Below are 17,414 nucleotides of genomic sequence, written 5' to 3'. Positions count from 1 at the left end.
AATTGCTCATTTATTCTTCCCGTATAAAAGTTAAAAATAATTATATAACATGCGGAGGTGTAGTTACTGTAATATGTTTGAAGTGAAGAAGTATTTTGCAAAACAAATTCTAATTATGGATGGTTAAACATTTATTAGAAAGTAATAATGTGTGAAAATATGTATAACGGTGTTAAGCATTCGTAAACGTTTCCACTATTAGCTTCTTTAAAAAGTGCAAAGATTGAATAGAACTCTGTAAGTATTTTCTTCTGTTGGATGGGTTTTCTTGTTCATACTAACAGTTCTTCTGAGAGATTTCTATCCCACTTTTTCCTTTTGAATCATATATGTTTGTTTTAGTTCTCAACACTTGCACTGTTTGATAATGAGCTGAACATAATTCTATGTCATTCTTTTGTGTGAAGGTATGGAAATTCAAGAAGAAAATAAAATAGAGTATCTGCCCTGCTCTGATAATCCACTTCCAAGGCTAACAATTATAAATTGGTATACTTATTTATAATCTCTTTTGGTTACTTATAAGAATAAAATGAAAACAAAGTGTTTATGTTGGAAAGTTATTATCCATGTATACAAATATGTTGAGATGGAATATGCTGTGTTATGACTTTGAGTGAATTACTTTTTGAAACTGTTAATCATTGACTAAGTGTACTGTTCAATACTCTGCTTTATTCTTTAGGCTGTTAATTTCTGGTATGTCCTGGTGATGAACGATGAGCACACAGAGCGACGCTATCTGCTTTACTTCCTTTTGAGTTGGGGGCTTCCAGCTTTTGTTGTGATCCTGCTTCTAATTATCTTGAGAGGAATCTATCATCAGAGCACAGCACAGATTTATGGCCTTGTCTACAATGATCTGTAAGTTTTCTTTCCAAAAAGCACGAGACAATTGTTATACTTTCTATGTTTTTATTTGCTTGGCTGTAGACAGGGAGGTTTATTTACATCCAAATGCTCTAAGAAGCCGAGAGATTCCTGGATTAGTTGAAATGAAGTATGTTATCAATAGGCAACTTTGTACTTTTCATGCATTTGGAGTATATCCCTTGCAGCTTCTCCTCGGTTCCATCTTGGGCTGAGCAGTAACCAGCTCCAGAGTATCTGTCTTGTGAGTAAATCCTGTATTCATTTTCAAGGCTAGAAAGAGCTACAGTGCAAAAGGGGGCAGAGGATTATCTTTTTTTTTCTCCATATATGTGTTAATCCCTCCCTTCTTAAATTATTAAAAATATTTTCTACTAAGCAATGTTCTTACAATAACATGTCAAATTCAAATCAAAGAATTGAATACATACCATTCTAAACTCCATTCTCAGTTTGGGCAAGGCTGTAATACAAATAATACTGCTCTCTCAGAGCTATGTTTAACCTCAGTAAAACCGCCCTAATTAAAACAGTACATTTTCACAGAACTTGAAACATTTAAGCCAAATGATACATAAATAAATATTTTTGTTGTCTGCCCCGTCACCTTTCCCCTGTCTCCATTTCTAGCTAAGTTTATCATAGCTTTTCTAGGATAGGAGGATATTATGCTTACTCACTCTGTGTCATAATTACATGCTTTTCGTGCAGCAAAGAGTAAACACACAGCTTCTTTTTAAAGTAATGTGAAGATGTATTAGTTATTTTATGAAAACTTTATCAGGGTAAACCTAAAACAGAGGAACATCCATGTTCTGTAAAAGAGGAAGTTTTGGTGTGCTCCGTTCCAGAACAAGCCAGCAAAACTAAAAGTATTTTTTGCCATCCAAAGAGAATTGACATAAATAATGGAATTCACTTCCTTTGTGTGTGCACACATGTGTAGATGCATATGTATGGGCAATTATAAATATTATGAGGTGCACATATTTGTGCATATGTATTTGTGTGCACTTGGTATGTATGTAAGGTACAGTGCAGGATAAGCAGAGATACCTGTTTTAATGGTAAAAGAACTAGGCTAGGTCATGGGAGGCGTCTATGGGAGCTGTGCTGGTCAGGACTTACTCTCTTAGCTCTGAAGTCCCACAAGAGCGGGGCATGTCTAAAACTCCAGCTTGATCAGAGGGTGCTGCCTGTCTCTGTGCTGTGTCATATAACTAGGTAGCCCTTCAGCTAATAGGGCACACGAGGAGTCCCTAAAGCGTCCCTTTAGGGTAAAATGTTCCTCTGTAACGTGCACACAGGAATTGTGTGTAGCATTGGCAAGACTCTCACTGAAATTAGGCAGCAGTATAGATGCTGTCACTGCACACTGTGCACATTTGCACTCTGCACTGGAAAAACTGTTTCACGGAGGCTTTCTTTAGATATCCAAGTATCATTCTTTCAAAAACATGGAGAAATCCCTAAGGCCCGATAAAATTAAATAGAGGAAAATTACTTATTCCAGTTCATTTGCCCAAATTAAATATAAAACTCTTTTCCAGCATCTTTTGAAAGTTGGGCAACCGCTTTCTTTGCTAGAGATCATCCCAAGGTTAGAGCTTAGTGACTGTGCAGCTCATTCTAGTTCCTCTGTTGTGAACTCCATAAGGAGGTAGCTGCAAAGGTTTATATAAATAGTGTCTGTGCTCAATGCCAGTTTGAGAAGTACTTTAAAAGTTGCTCTTAAGTATACCAAAGAGTGCATTCCAAGCCAGGAAGGTAGGAAAGTGGATGAATAGATGTACATCACTTAGATTGTTTTTTCTGAAGCAGAATGGAGTAGTGGAAAAAATAACAAGGAGCTTCCCAAACCAAAGCAATTGCATAATGCCTGCAGAAGCAGCCTCAGGAATACAGTTTGAGAACAATGGTTTGCTGCTAAAGGGCTTGTTCCATGTGAAGCTGAGAAACTGGTTAAAGTAATACAAGCACTAAAAGCCTGTATCTTAGTCCCTCCTAAGTGATTACTCGTACAGGAAACTCACTTTGCCATTACTCTGGTGGCTAAACTACTGTTTTCTTGCTAACCCAAATGTCATGGGCTATGGTAATAGCAAACGGTGTGATCAAGCTGAAAGAGCTTGATTTTATGCTTTTAATGAACAAGGAAAGATTTAAGCTGTGTTGGATTTTATGCTCCGTAGGGAGGGTGAAAGGTTCTAATTTTACATACAAATGTACATATGTTTTGTATGATATCTCAGAACTTGCACAAAATATTGCAGTATAAAACTAATAGACTTTGCTATGATGACATCAGTAGTGTACAGGCGGGTCATTTTTCATAATTGTCCTGATTGATGCATGATATGAACAGGGCACTCCTTGTAATTAAGCTGAACCTCTTACTTGATGCCATCAAGTAGCATGATGCTTTTGGACAGGAATTCAATGATGTGTTGAAGAACTAACTCCGGAGAGAGGGTTCCTTTATTTCTCCCTTCCCTAATTTCCCATTGCTCAACTGCTTTCCATTTCACCAGCATTTAAAAATTCTGACCCTAGACCAATGTCTACGGTACAAAGCACTGTCACCTCCTTCACATATTTCTGGCACGTGGAGCCCACTGTCTGTGTGGGCTGTGCTGGGGGTCGTAGAGCTGTCTGTGTGGTGCTTCTCCTGCGCCTCACCTGCGGAGTACGTAGCATTACCTGCTCTCCTTAGCTCTCCGAGTGCTTGGAAGAGTAGACCCACCACGGAATGTGCTTGTAGGAATAGAGTTGCTAGAGACCTATTGCCTTTGACTAGGGCCCAGCTGCAGACACTGCAGAGCAGGACACATTACAATTAGTATCATGGATTCAATCATTTTGTGTTTGCACAGATGCCTTGCAATGCTGATATAATTTGATACTGAGGTTCTCAGGGCTGGTTCCGATGGTGGTATGTGGCCTGTCTGTCAGTACGGAGTTCCAAGCACGGCCTCGGCTCTCTTCCTGTGGATCAAACAGGATGCTCACATGCCTATATGAGTAGCCGTTTAAATAAATGTGGTATCTTCTGTATTTGTATGTAGGATGAGAGAGTTGCAACAAAATTCCTCCAGGAATAGTGAGAAAATGTTAAGAGCTGGTTAGGAAAATGTGAAGAGGGTGTGTTTCCTGAAATGCTGCTTGAATGGGAATGGAAGAGTTGCTGATGAAAGGAATATTGGCATAAATGAAATTAAAGGTGGGGAAAAAAAAAAAGAAAACTTTGGAGATGGTCACCTTCTTAGGATGAGTTTGAAAGGTGGATTCTTTTGAATACTTGTGAAGAAAAAGGGGAAGGTTCTATGATTTTCTGAGATAATGTTTACAAATGTTTAATTAGTATATTTAATCTCTCTTTGAAGTATATTGCTTCTCAGGTTTTCTTTTAAAAAGAGTTCTTTCTGTCAATAGGCATTTATATCTGTTCAGACAGCTGCATCTATGCACAATTTTTGTGTGCAAAAACTATTGACTCAACTTGAAGTACAGGCATTCTCAGTGTGCAGTTTTTTTTTCTTTATTTTTTTCCAATGCAAGTAAAAGAAAGAGGTAGTGACTTGGTTACACATTTTCCAGCAAACCTGTTTTTTGCTTTTCAAATTCTGCATGAAGCTTTGTCCATTCTTGCAATGATATTTTAATGAAATCTGTAACATATAGATTCACATGTGCTGTCTAGAGATCAGGAGATCTCTAGGCCTTATAATGTGGAAAATTTATGCTTGCTTAAGAAGTGCCCTTATGGCTGGGGCGTTAATGTTCTTTAGTGATAAGAGACCGATTGGGAAAAAAAAAAAAAAAAAAAAAAAAGATCAGCTCCTTTCAGCAGCCTACTCGATAAAATTTGAGTTAAGCTGTGAACTGGATAATTTAATATCACTTTAAAAAATAGTATTATTCTTCTATATTTCTGTTTTTGTTTGTTTTACATTGTACAGATGATTTTATGACCAGTCTTAGAGATCACAGCAAATTCAAAAAGCATTTTCCAAGGGTGTAAGTTCTACAGTTTAGGTACACACTGTTTAAAAATATTTCCATTTGACACTCTTACTCCACTGGGTATCTTCAAGACTTTGTGTTATGACATAAGCTGAGAACTCAAGACCCCAGTTACTTCCCTTTTTTTTCCCCCTCATTTTATTGTCACCTTAAATTTAAAAATAACCACCCTCCCCAAGCTATCTCTGTTTCTATATTAGAATTTTTAATGGCCTTCACAGATTGGCTGAGGATGGAAGGGACCTCTAGAGATCATCTACCCCTTTTATCACCTTTCCCTTCCTCTCATTTTGAGAGATGAAGTTTTGTGAGCAGATGATACGAACATTGTGCTGCTTTGCATCAGTTTCCCTGCCAGCTCCCTGCATCCTCAGAAGCTTGTGTAGATAAGCTGTAGCAGTGCTCACTTCTTCTCTGGGGGAAAACCACTGTAAATTCCTCTTCTATATACATAGAAGTTTGGCTCTACAAATTAAAAAAAAAAAAAAAAAGCAGCCTTAATGCACAGTTTAGCTCAGCTGTTCCTCCATGCCTGTTTGCCCCTAGGAATCTGTTCCCAGGTACGTACTAGATCCACACCTCTCTCCCTGAGGAGCCATTTCCTTCCTCTCCACATCTAGATAAATCCATAGAAAGACCTGAGTCCAACTCAAAGCCTAATGCTAAAGCTCACTGTAGGTCTCTGATTTCAAAAATTTCAACATTTACTGATGCACTGGCTTGTATGAGCCAGTCACGGCCTCATTTCTAAAAAGCTTTTAGCTAAGGTTCTCAAGATGAGTTTAATCTTATCAACATGCTTAAACCGAGCAATACCTTTCTGTTAGGTCCCTTAAAAGTACCAAGACAGCTCATGCACTGTAGTGGGCAATATTTTGAGGCAGTGTGCAACGAGGGCCATGGGCAAAGGGAGCCAGAACATGCAACGGGGAGATGAAGAAATGAAGGAAAAGAGTTGCATGATAGTATCTTCTCCCAGTCTCATCTGTGGTTACTCTCAGGGGAAGAAAGGTAGTCAGACAAAATTACTCAGTATGTTTTTAGAAGGCTTTACAGCATAGAGCTGCAAATGGATCATTTGAAAACCACTGCAGGTATGGGCATAAAACCTCAAGCTACTGAATGATTTAGGACTAGCAATAATTTAACGATTTTTATGTAATTATATTTATTAAATAGGAACTTTTATTGAAACAAAGCTTCATGCCATTTTCTAACTCTTATATTTCACAGCTTTCTTAAAAAAGAACTTTTATAAACTGTAGAAGGGCTTCCGTGCTAATAAGTGTTTTTTTAATTTAGGTAAGTCTGAGCAATTAATTGTTCACACTTTCATACAAGTAAAAATTTCAAAATCCTTTGAAGTCTGTTGAAACCCCACCCATTTTATAGAGTTTTGCCCTAACACATCTGTTTATGAGATCAGAGACCAGAATAATTTAATTATCCATATTATTTTTTATTCATGAGCATGAGTTTAAGGGTTTAATTATACACTATTAGCTGGATTTTTTTCTGAGAGGCTGCCCCATTTGGCCAGAGGTGTAAGAGTCCACTTAGTCTGGCCAGAATCACAGCTCAGTGGAACTGGGATTTATACCCCATTTGGGCATGTTGGAAAAAATCTTACCTACAATACCATTATAGTATTTTTAATATCATTTTATACCATTTATGGTATAAATATTTTGTACCATTTATACCATTTATTTAATACCATTTTTACAAACTTCAGAACTTTTCTGTATAATTGCATTTTAACTTTAAGCTTTGGCTAGATTTTCTTTTCATTTGAACTCTCCAAAGAAGACCAAAAGCCTGTTTTTGTTAGTGTATAAGCTAAAACAGGCACTCTGCATGTGATTAGACATGACAAAATACAAATCTGAAATTTGAATTCACGAATCTTTCCCTGCCCACTGTGTCCTTACAAAGTTGGTCGTAGTGTTCAAGCATGGTTTTGGTAGCTTTTGAATTGAAGCAAGTTCTGGAGTTTCTTCTTGTTCCTCATAAGGCATTTCTGAAGCCAGGCTGCCTATGGCACTTCTAGGAGCTCTTTTCCTCTGCTGATTCCCTCTTCAGCAGGATTGTTTACTTGTCCGAGGGAAGAGTAGTCTTCCACTTACATGATGAAGTTCCATGCAATTTATTAATTTTCCACTTTTAAATCCTCTATAATATACAAATTGAGTACAAAAAAAAATCATTGCAATACTTTAAAATTGCAGAAGTTTGCAGAAGTACACTTGCATTTACTTTCAGCGACAGCAGAAACGGTAACCTCTTAGAGCAGGGAAAGGCAAAGCTAAATGTTTTCACAAACGTTTCGTCTTTGTATCACATCATCTGCTGTGATGATATGAGTGACAATGAAAAAAAAATCCAGCAGAATTGCTTAACCCCCCCCCTACTTCTACCTCTTATGTGGTAGTCTAGCTCAAGAAGGAAATTTTTCTAGCTAAGCCATTGGATACGCACTCACATAGAGAGGGCAGGAGACTACAAGACTCCAGAAAGCTGGAAATGGGGAGCTTGTTCCGTGACTAAGCATTACTCACGTTGTTGTTTCTGTGAATCAAGCTCCAACCCATGGGCATGGCACAGGGCGCGTATTAGTGCCTAGGAGCCATGGCCAACATTGTCATTACTTGGAAAAGAAACTTCATAAACTTCCACTCCTCACTTCACTGTGTATCCTTCAGGAAGGGCATTTGTGTGTCCTCACATGAGAACGGGTCAGAGCTGGATTTCAGACAGAACAGGCACTGCAGCTGCTCCCGGAATGCTAACTTTCTTTGAGCAAGTCATGTCCTGTTGAATGGTAACCCAAACTAGCGAGAAAAGAGAAGCACAGAGACAACTACCCTTCTGAGACACTAGTCTTGATTATTGGTTTGTTTTTGTCTTTGCTAAGAGCTGTACCATGCACAGAATGCAGAAAGCATGCGCTTCAAGGACCTGCTTGTGTGGTGGAGAACCAGGACTCACAGAGGGAGCAATTTGTGAGTTTAGTCAGGAAATGAAGGCTTGAAAGAATCATAAACTTGCAAAGGGTTATGCTGTGCTTGTGTATATGTATAACATGATGTTACACAAGGGACACAAATGTTGCAGGTCGGGAGAAATACTCTGAAGTTGTGCTAAGACTCAAGTTTGAATGGTGAGGCCCACTGCAGATTTCTCAAGTAGAATTGCCTGTGTGTGTGGTGGGCAGTCTGGACTCAGGCCTCAACTTGAATGGATATGTAAAACAGAGGGATTTGCAATAAAATTTTCCTGAAATACCTTTCTCATTATTGCTCTTCAGGAAGTTTTATTCCAAAGGCTGCAGTCCTTGCAACTTCTAGATATTTCCTGCATGCACGCAGGAGGAGGATTCGGTAAGCCCTAAGTATTTGCTCGAGATGCAGTGATGCTTTCTCCCTAATTGCACACCTGGCAGGCTGGTGCACTGACATTTAACCCAGTCAGCCAAAGTACTGGAAGCTTCTGAGTCGCACCAAGTTGCGTCAGTGTTCCATTTCTGGCAGACTTTCTGTGCCAGAACTGTGTTCACATTCCCAGCTTACGAGCTGTTCCCTACATGGGAGCCCTGCTTTCTTCATCCAAAAAACCAGTACCACTCCCAGCAAAATTATTTTTTTTTAGCTTGAGTGAGCTAATTTCTGCCCAAGTAATTGTATAAAGTCTCCTTCTCTTACGCCCACCTTCTCATATTTCTTCAAAAGTACAGGATCTAGTCTTGATTGTTAAGAATATTTAAAATACAAGACTTTTTACATGCAGGAATAACAAGGTCAGTAACAAGGGAAAGAATTCAACATTAATTGAGCTGTCAGTAGTGCTAAACGACAAAGGTGGATGGTTGGTACGATATGTGGGTGCAGAATTCCCAGCCCCTAATCCCTATCCCTCGCTTTGCTGCTTGGAAATGCTGCTGCGTGTGCCTTCCCTCTCATGCTTCCTGTTATCCCAACCATTTCTCTTACCACTTGCTTTCTCTTCAGCTTGCTATTAGAGCACTTAGCAATTAGAAGCTCTCTGGAACAACTGTTGCCAGAGCTGAGCGCAGGATGACACTTGAGCGTCTGGATGCGAAGCTGTATGCGGCGTGAACCGCTGCGCTGACGCCGTGGGGAGCAACGGCTCTCCTTTTCGCCGGCTCATTTCTCCTCGCTCACTGTTTTGCCCTTCTCAGCAGGGTCAATTAGCCCATGCTGAGCCCTGCGCTACTGTAGCAGAAACATTTCTGATGCACTAAAGCTATGTGGGTTATCTCTGCACTAGACTACGGTATAGACATCCCAAAAATATATTACTGGGTAAATTACCCGGCTTTGCCGCCTTACAGCATCAGTTAAAGCATCATAAAATTTGGCCTTCTGTATTATGTGCATGTGTTTTATTTTCTGAACTCTTCATTATTAGCAATGAAACTGCCTAATGTGCTACCCACTGCTAAGTATTATATAAAAATATCTCACTGCTAAATGTGATGGTTTTAATTACTCTTTTTTTATCCCTCATTACTAACATAGGTTTTCAGTGGAGAAAAAAGGTTGGGAGGAGTTGAGTGCTTTTTATATCTTTGCAAATATTTACTGTTAATGTTAAGCAAATGTTAGCCTATCAGAAGGAGACATAAATAACCATTGTGCTTTTAAAGTATTAAAATAAAGAAGGGGAAATTCTAGGAGATTCTGGGGACGGAATCAAAATCCATTGAGCGTGCCAGCCCACGTTCAATTCTGACAAGTCAAGCTAGGTAGTTTAAAGCGATGCAGCGATGAGTTGTTGAAGTTACATGATGTTGAGCCTGATCCTTCAAGCAGCTGCAGTTGAGGGGGTTTTTGTACCCAAGCAAAACCCAAGAGACATCTCTGAAGTTTGGGTGGTGCCATCACCAGCGCAGCATCCAGAATCACTGCACAATGGGCTTGTATCTGTATTGCTGTCAGATTCCTAAGTTTGCCTATTTCCCTTCCAGTTGTGAAATGAGCAAAAGAGACCTTCCCACTTTATCATCTTTAATTAGCAAAATGCAACCTGCTGCTGCTATTCAACTTTGCTCCTGGTTTATCCTTCTCCAGCCTTTTAGAAAAGCTGCCATCTGATGTACTCAACTGCAACGGGCAATGCTGAAATAAGCAGGACTGGCATCGCTGTCAGCAGCTTCCCTGGAGCACTTTGCTGACACTGATGTGTTTGAAGAAGTTAATTCTTCTAACCTCTTGTAATTTATCCTCCTGAAAAAGAGTAACAAGCGTTAGTTGTTTTGGGAACTTTTACCACGTAGTTTTGCAATAGGTCAGTTTTGTTCTTGTGCTTTAGTTGCATGAAATATGTGGACACTGAGTGTGCTTAGCAGTGCGCTAAGCTGTGCTTCAGGAAAGGAAACTGTGCTATGCAGCAGCATCAGTAATTAAAAAAATGTATCTCTGCTGAGGCACATGTGGAAAGAAAAAAAAAAGAAAAAAGAACACAGCTTTAGCAGATTGGTTTGTATTAGCAGTATTAAATATAACTGTCACCATGGCTTAGAAACACTCTGTCTACTATAGAGGTTGCAATAGGAAGAGCTGTAATGTAAGCAGGCTTATTTTAAAATCCTTGCTTTAAAGAACAGATAAAAAAAGCACATTAGGTAAAAAATATTCATGCCATAACAACTGGTATCAGGAGAACATTTTCTTGAATGTGAGAAACTGTAACAAATACAAAATAGTAAAAACTCAGAAAAATAACCACCATAATAGCTCATGGTTCCGAGCAGCTGATAATGAGCAATATGCATGGGCAAGAAGCTTTAGATGTAAATGGGAACGAGATAATTAATTGAAATCGGTCATATACCTCCTTATGCATTTCTAAAATAACACTGCCCTAACAAATGTCCAAACGACCAGCTTTTTTTCTTCAGGCCACGCAAACAGGGCTACAAGTGTCCTGGTCCTTCCACCACCCTGTTCTTCAGACCAGCCCCAACCACCTGCCTGCGGGCTCCAGCGTTTCCCATGCCCTGGTAGGGACCCTGTTAACTCAGTGAGCACCAGCGCCTTACTCTTAGCTCGAGGGCGCTTTGTTTGCCTGTTGAACATGCCACAGATTCCTCTGTGATATTTGGTGCTTCCTTAGTGTCTGTTTTTATAGGGATTTAAAAAAAAAAAAAGAAAAAAAAAACTAAGTATAAACATCTTTAGAAATATTTGTACAAGGTGGTGTAATGACATGGCTGAAACACAGTTGGACCAAGTACTGAAGGCACAAGAGGTGATCATTTGGGCTCTTGTTATAAAGTAGTGTTTCTTAGGAATTTTATTCTCCCCCTGTTCCTGGTCTGTTTAACTATACAGTAACAACAGCTACAATAGAAGATAAAAATTGCTTTTCCTTCTACTATGTGATGGGCTTGGTGTATTCACAAGGCTGTTGTTGCATGCGCTGGCTCACGTGGAATTTTCTAAAGATCCGGTTCTCTCATATTTCAGAACAGCATCTTGGCCCTCTTCATTTTTGCTCCCCGTGGACTGGGTTTTCCCACTGTTTTCCGTGGTTCATAGTTACTCAGCAAGTAACTGATGGTGCTGGTACTGCTTATAAAGCAATGATGTTTTACATGTGAATACAGGCGACTGGGTTGAATCGCACTGTGTAATTTCTGGTGACAAATCCCATTGATTTAGAGAAGCTTTCCTAACCCAAAAAAAAAAAAAAAGTCTGCTACAATGTAGAAACGGAAGAGCAAGTGTTGAGATAATTGCTATGAACTGTAAGACCTGCTGCTTTTGGAGCTGGAACTACTTAGCTAGGCTGCCCAGGGCGCAGGAAACTCCTGAAGGCCCAAGTGGGTGAGCGCAGGGCAGCCGCCCGCGAGCCCCGAGCGGGCAGAGCGCCCTGCACGCTGCAACAGCCTGTGTTGGCAGCTGGCTTGGAGAGGCGGGAATTCTCTGGCTGCCTTGTTCAGAGTTGGGAGCCACCACTTTTTTTCCTTTTTTTTTTTTAAGAGGAAAAATTGCGTAGTCCATTTATCAGCAAGAGCGTTTCTTTATGTTAATGTTCCTCACTTGCCAGTACAAGCATTGACATGAGCTCATGGCAGGAGTTCAGCGGATGCTGTACTTCTGCAAGTGGGGAAAAAAGAGAAAATGTTACAAAACTGGCGAGCTTTGCTGCGTTTCTCGTTTGTGTGGCCTGACATGTTCTCCGCTTTCCTGAGCAACTGCCCTTACTAGATGGAAAGCCCACTTCTTTGTAGAGAATTCACTTAGTGAATTAAACAAGTAGCTTTTTTTCCTTGTAAACTAGAGACAACAGGAACTGACATTATTTAAATAACTGCAGATACATACTCATTGTGCAGAGAGAAAGCAGCATAATATTTAAAACTGTTATGTCTGTCATCCTGAATTTCACACATGCTTCGTACATAACAGATTGTTCTTTGAGATTGGGATGCACTAATGTTAGGTTTCTTTTTGTTGTTTTGCAAAATGTGCTTCCAGCAAAAGTGTCGGTTTTCTTTAAATTGACACCGAGGAGTGAACTTGTGGTTCCTCCTGTAATCAGCATGTTCCCTTTAGTTTCCCTAGAGTCAGGACATAACGTTTGGGCTTGGGAACCAAGACTCACAGCTGGCTGCATGCTTTATGTAAAGAAATGTGGAAAATATTTATAATGTGAGCATGTACATCTCTAAATATTACTTAATAATACTAAACTGTCTAGTTAGAAATTTCCAATGTGTAATGGGTTCACTTTTGAGGGTTTTTCCAACTGAAAACCCTTGATTTTTCATTTCCAAAATGAAAAAACAAGCTAGTTTGAAATGCTGTACTGCAAATTCAATTTAAGAGAACTTGAGGTCAGTTTATGGTTCAGTACTGTCCATGTAATTTGGTCAACACGAGCTAATCACACGGTTTGCTTGCAGATCATTCCAAAGCGTGGCAGGGATTTTCCAAAGAATGTGACGAGTTGAGCAACCCCATCCCGTCATGGCAGTGGGCAGTGAAGGCTCTAGCCAGAGCTCTCGACTCAAGTATAAACTTTTGCCAGTTCCACCCCAATGTAAGGTCATTTATTGGAGTTACGTGATGCAAATATAACCAGCTGGCTCTGACCTGGCTATTTTGAGCTTGTTGCGGAGCAGGCAACAAAGTCTTTATTTCCTGAGAGGTTCTTCTTGTTGCTTGCCCTTGCATATTAGAGAGTCATCATAATATGAGGTCCCGCTACCTTTTGGTTGGCCTCCCCTGCTTGAGTAACTTCTCTGGGCTGCCAAGTGCAATTTAAAGTACCCCGAGGCTTCTGTAATTTGTGCTGACCAACGTGAAATTGTTCTTCCCTGCTCAGTCCTGTAGAAAAATCAGCCTAGTTGGAGCAAAGGTCCTTGCTCTGTATGCCTGTACAAAGATTTTGGAAGCATTTAAAGCATTAAAAGTGACAGATTCTATCTTCCTGAGTTATGATACCATTGTATTTGCCTTGCAGCCTTTGGCTTACCCATACCACATGACTTTTTGCTTTAAAACTCACCATGGGTCCAAAGTTATTGCAAGTAATGAGATATTTAAAATGCAAAGTGCATCTGAACATTAATGTTTGAGTGCAGTACAGATGTCATGGCCTTTGAGTCTTATTTTTATCAAGGTATCCAAGGCTTTGTGTAATGATGCAAAAGCCAAATATCTGTTTTTATCAAGTTTTGCTGTTAATATTTTTTGGTGAGAGATGAATGTCATTTAGAGAAACAAGTTATCAGAGAAACAGGACCAATATAAGCATCCAATTTTTCTAGTTTTGGAAATTGCGACACATCGAAATTTGCAGAAAAAGAGGTTGTGTTTAGATGCTCCTTTATATTTTTCTCATTTAGTGTTTTGACTACTGAGATGTGATTATCACAAAGTGAGCCTAGTGAAGTGAATCCATATTTCACTCTGTTAGCTGATTCTCCATTTATATATAAATATTGTCATATTACTGCTTTAAACTGAGAGAAAGAGGAAAAAATACTAGTGTTCGGATTGTGAGGAGCAGTATGAGGGACTGTAAAGAGGCCAGATGGGCTCCAACGGTCATGGATCCAGCATCTCCCAGCGTTTGCAGTTATGCTGGGTCTCCTGCAGTTGAGCAGTTGTCCTTCAGCCTTCATTTGTCAGGACAGACACCCACACTGTTGAATGAGAACTGTTCTTAGATCCTCTTTTTCTATGCCCTTACCCAAGCAAACATACATATATATAACACATACATACATACATACATATATATATATATATATACACACACGGTCTTTTGGATGCACCAAAACCTTAGGTTGTTTTCAGGAGGATTGAGAAAAAGATGTAACACTTGGGATGCTTCCCTGCCTGTTGTGTTGTGCTTTGCCTGTTGCAAAAGAAAAAAAAAAAAAAAAAAAAAAAGGTGCAAATCTCTGCTGCTGAGTTGTTTTGAAATTCTTCTCTGTATGTTTTAGTCATAGCTTTAGAGATGGACTTGGTAACCAGTATCACTGAAGCAAGACACATCGGCAGCGAAACCGAAGGTTTTGATAAACATTACTTTGGGGCCTGGATGGCCAAGCAAACACAGCGCTGTCAGACTGCAGCTGCTCGTGTGGTTCCCCCTTGTGCAGCTGGAGCATTGCTCTTCCCAGCAATTCTGTGATGCCTTTTGGATTCTGACACATTTTGGTTGATTACAGATAGAAATAAGCTGACCATAAGCAAAGCTCTTGTCAGGCAACTTTCTAATCAAATGCAAAATAGGAGGTAAGCAAAATACCTGCAGTGCACATTTTCAGGATGTGTGCAAGTATCTGTGTGTGCACATAGCTTGCAGTTGGTCCTTGGTTATGAATGTAATATTAAAAGAAAAAAAGTTAAAAAAAGGAAAGAAGAAAAGTAGTGATGGCAGAATGTGCAGCCACATCAGCATTTTCTTAGAGCTGCACTGTTCTTATTTCCGTTTTGTCCCAGTTGATGTTTGAGTTCAAGTCTCTGAGGTCATGTCTTAAAAGAACATCGAGGAGAATAGATATTCTCAGACATTTCAGCTGAGCAGAAGTAAGAAATGATCTGCAGTGAAAATAAAACTCAGTTGTTTTTTCCTGTTTCCTGTTTTGAGCTCGGCTCCGTGAATTGACTGTGAAATGTTTAAAAAGCGTTCAGCAGAGGAGAAAGATTTATTGAGCTAGTACTGCACCTCAAAGGCTTTGTTGGGAAAGAGCAGTTCAAGCACAGAAATAGAAGTTGCCTAACATCTTCCCTCACAAGGCATATGCTTGGTATTTTTGTGTGTTTATTTTCCAAGCTTTAATTTTATGGATTGAAAGTCCTATGCTAGTCTGTGGATGCCCTTTTAAGAAATTACATCCAGAGATCCTCTTAAAATGGAATTCCTGGCCCTAATCCTGATCCTCATGGATCAGCCAGAAGGGTCTTTTGTGACTATTACGATAGTCACCAGCCGCTTCTTACTGTGTGTTGTGTCTGTTATGGTTAGCTTTACAGATTTCAAATGAGATGATAATGCAGCAGAGAATCACAGAACCACAAAACCATACAAACGTGGAGGGATCTACCCCTGCTACTCTGGGAGACGACAAACCATTCCTACATGTTTGTGACAAATATTTATCCAATCTCCTTTAGACAAATGGCAACACTGTGCAACATTCAGTAGCAAACCACTTCTTCACTTTTACTTCTAGGAGGTTTTCTCAAATACAAATCTTTCCCGGTGGAGTATAACACATTGTATTTTCCACCAAGGGAAATACATTACAGCACAGAAAAAATGCTATTTGTCTGTTCTTTTCGATAGCCCTTTACCTGGTAGGATATTGCTAAAACAAGACCCCTTTTGAGAGAAAAAAAAAAAAAATCAGTCTTTCTGAGGAAACACATTTATGACACCTCTGGTTGCCCTTATTGCTCTCCCGCACGCTTCCTTTTTTCAGATATGTCAAAACTAAATACACCCTGCTGCTGTGATTTTAGTAATGCTGTCTAGAACAGAGCCATTGCTTCCCTTGTCTTGTAGAATATACTGCTGTTCATACTTCTGACATCTACCCTTCTTGCAACAGTATACAGTTACAACTCATGTTCTGTTTAATGGGAACTGCAGTATTTTCCAGATTTCTGCTGAATTGATAGCTCGCCAGTGGGCCCTAGTGTTTATGTGGTTGATTTTCTGTATTTGCTTTCCTTGCATTGCATCCCGCTGTGTAATGCAAATACTGTCAAAATACTGTCAATTACTTTTATAAGCCAAACCTGCAACCTCATGAAAGAATGAAAGTTTATTTGATGATGCTGTCCAGAAGAACATTTTGAGTTTTTTTTTTTTAGTTCTTCATAATTAAATGTTTTATCATGCCTCATATCAGTCCAGTTACATCTAGTTAAAAGGCTTGGCCATCAGTTAGATCATGTTGTTGCCCTTTCTGGCTTTTGAGACAATCCAGAGATTTCAAATTTCCCCAGTGTTTCAAGATATACTGAAAACAAGTGTCAACAGGCTAATCCTGTTGGCAGGTATATTTTTCAGGATTCTTGCATGGAACTTTTCAAGGTGTCATGATGAAAAAATGTTTTTCTATTATATTGTTCAGTGTCATCTGTGGTTACTAATGGACTGGAAAATGTTACATTTAACTTGTATAATGCAAGCCTGGGATAAGGAGTACACATTCAAATTATTACATTAAAACACTGGGAAAAAAAGTATATTGAATCAATTTATAATTCAGAATGATCTTGACATCTGAGATCCATTCTGAGCAAGTAGTACAGTATTCAGTAGGGACATGTGGAAAGAATTGCATCTTGCCAGGAGTTATTAGCTATGCAGAAATAGGATGGGGAATAACTGGCAGTTTTGCAGTTCTGCATAAAAAGATGATAAACTAAGCGTGAGTCGACACCTTTGCACGCTATGCCACACAAGTCACGTATTTGGAAATATCCTTGAATAAAGCAGCCTCTGTGCTTTAGTCATCTACCCGGAGTAGTTATTGCCAAAGGCTTTGGACTCCACAGCTCAAGATACGTATTAACAAAGTGGAGAATTCATTGAGATTGACAACAGTCTTGGATATGTGAGTTGCTCAGGCTTATTGAAAGATCTCGGACTGTTTAGCTTAAAGGAAAACTGAGAGGAAAATCCTAACAAATTGCAAGCATGGAAAGAAATGTGTCAGCAATATCCCAAGTTGATGCTAATTAAGCCAGAAGTAACACGCGTGAACTGCACCAAGACAGATCTAAGTTAAATATTGGGAAGCATTTGCCAGAGGTAAGGACTAGGAAGCCCTGGAAGAGTTTTCTGGGAGAGATTATATATTTGTTATCGGGCTAGAGAGGCATCAATCAGTAATGACTGTTGGGCATGGTTTATCATACCTTAGAGTAGATGGAAATCTGAAAATGTCTCCAAGATTTCTTCCAACCCTGACTTTGTACGATGTTGTGATTTGATATGCATATAATCTCATTTGCTTCTAAGCACAGAAC

The 17,414-nt window shown here is 39.4% G+C and overlaps 1 protein-coding gene across 1 annotated transcript in view; it reads left to right on the top strand.

Moving 5' to 3' along the window:
* Nucleotides 1–17,414, top strand: part of ADGRV1 (adhesion G protein-coupled receptor V1) — a 225,333-nt gene that overhangs the window by 151,516 nt on the left and 56,403 nt on the right. The window contains exon 87 of the mRNA XM_026041834.1: nucleotides 686–864. Coding sequence (XP_025897619.1) covers nucleotides 686–864 — 179 coding nt within the window. The remainder of the gene's footprint in view (nucleotides 1–685; nucleotides 865–17,414) is intronic.

The sequence above is a fragment of the Nothoprocta perdicaria genome, unplaced genomic scaffold, assembly GCF_003342845.1.
Source record: "Nothoprocta perdicaria isolate Ctin4 unplaced genomic scaffold, notPer1 scaffold_295, whole genome shotgun sequence".
NCBI lineage: Eukaryota > Metazoa > Chordata > Aves > Tinamiformes > Tinamidae > Nothoprocta > Nothoprocta perdicaria.
This window is presented reverse-complemented; position numbering and strand designations above follow the sequence as displayed.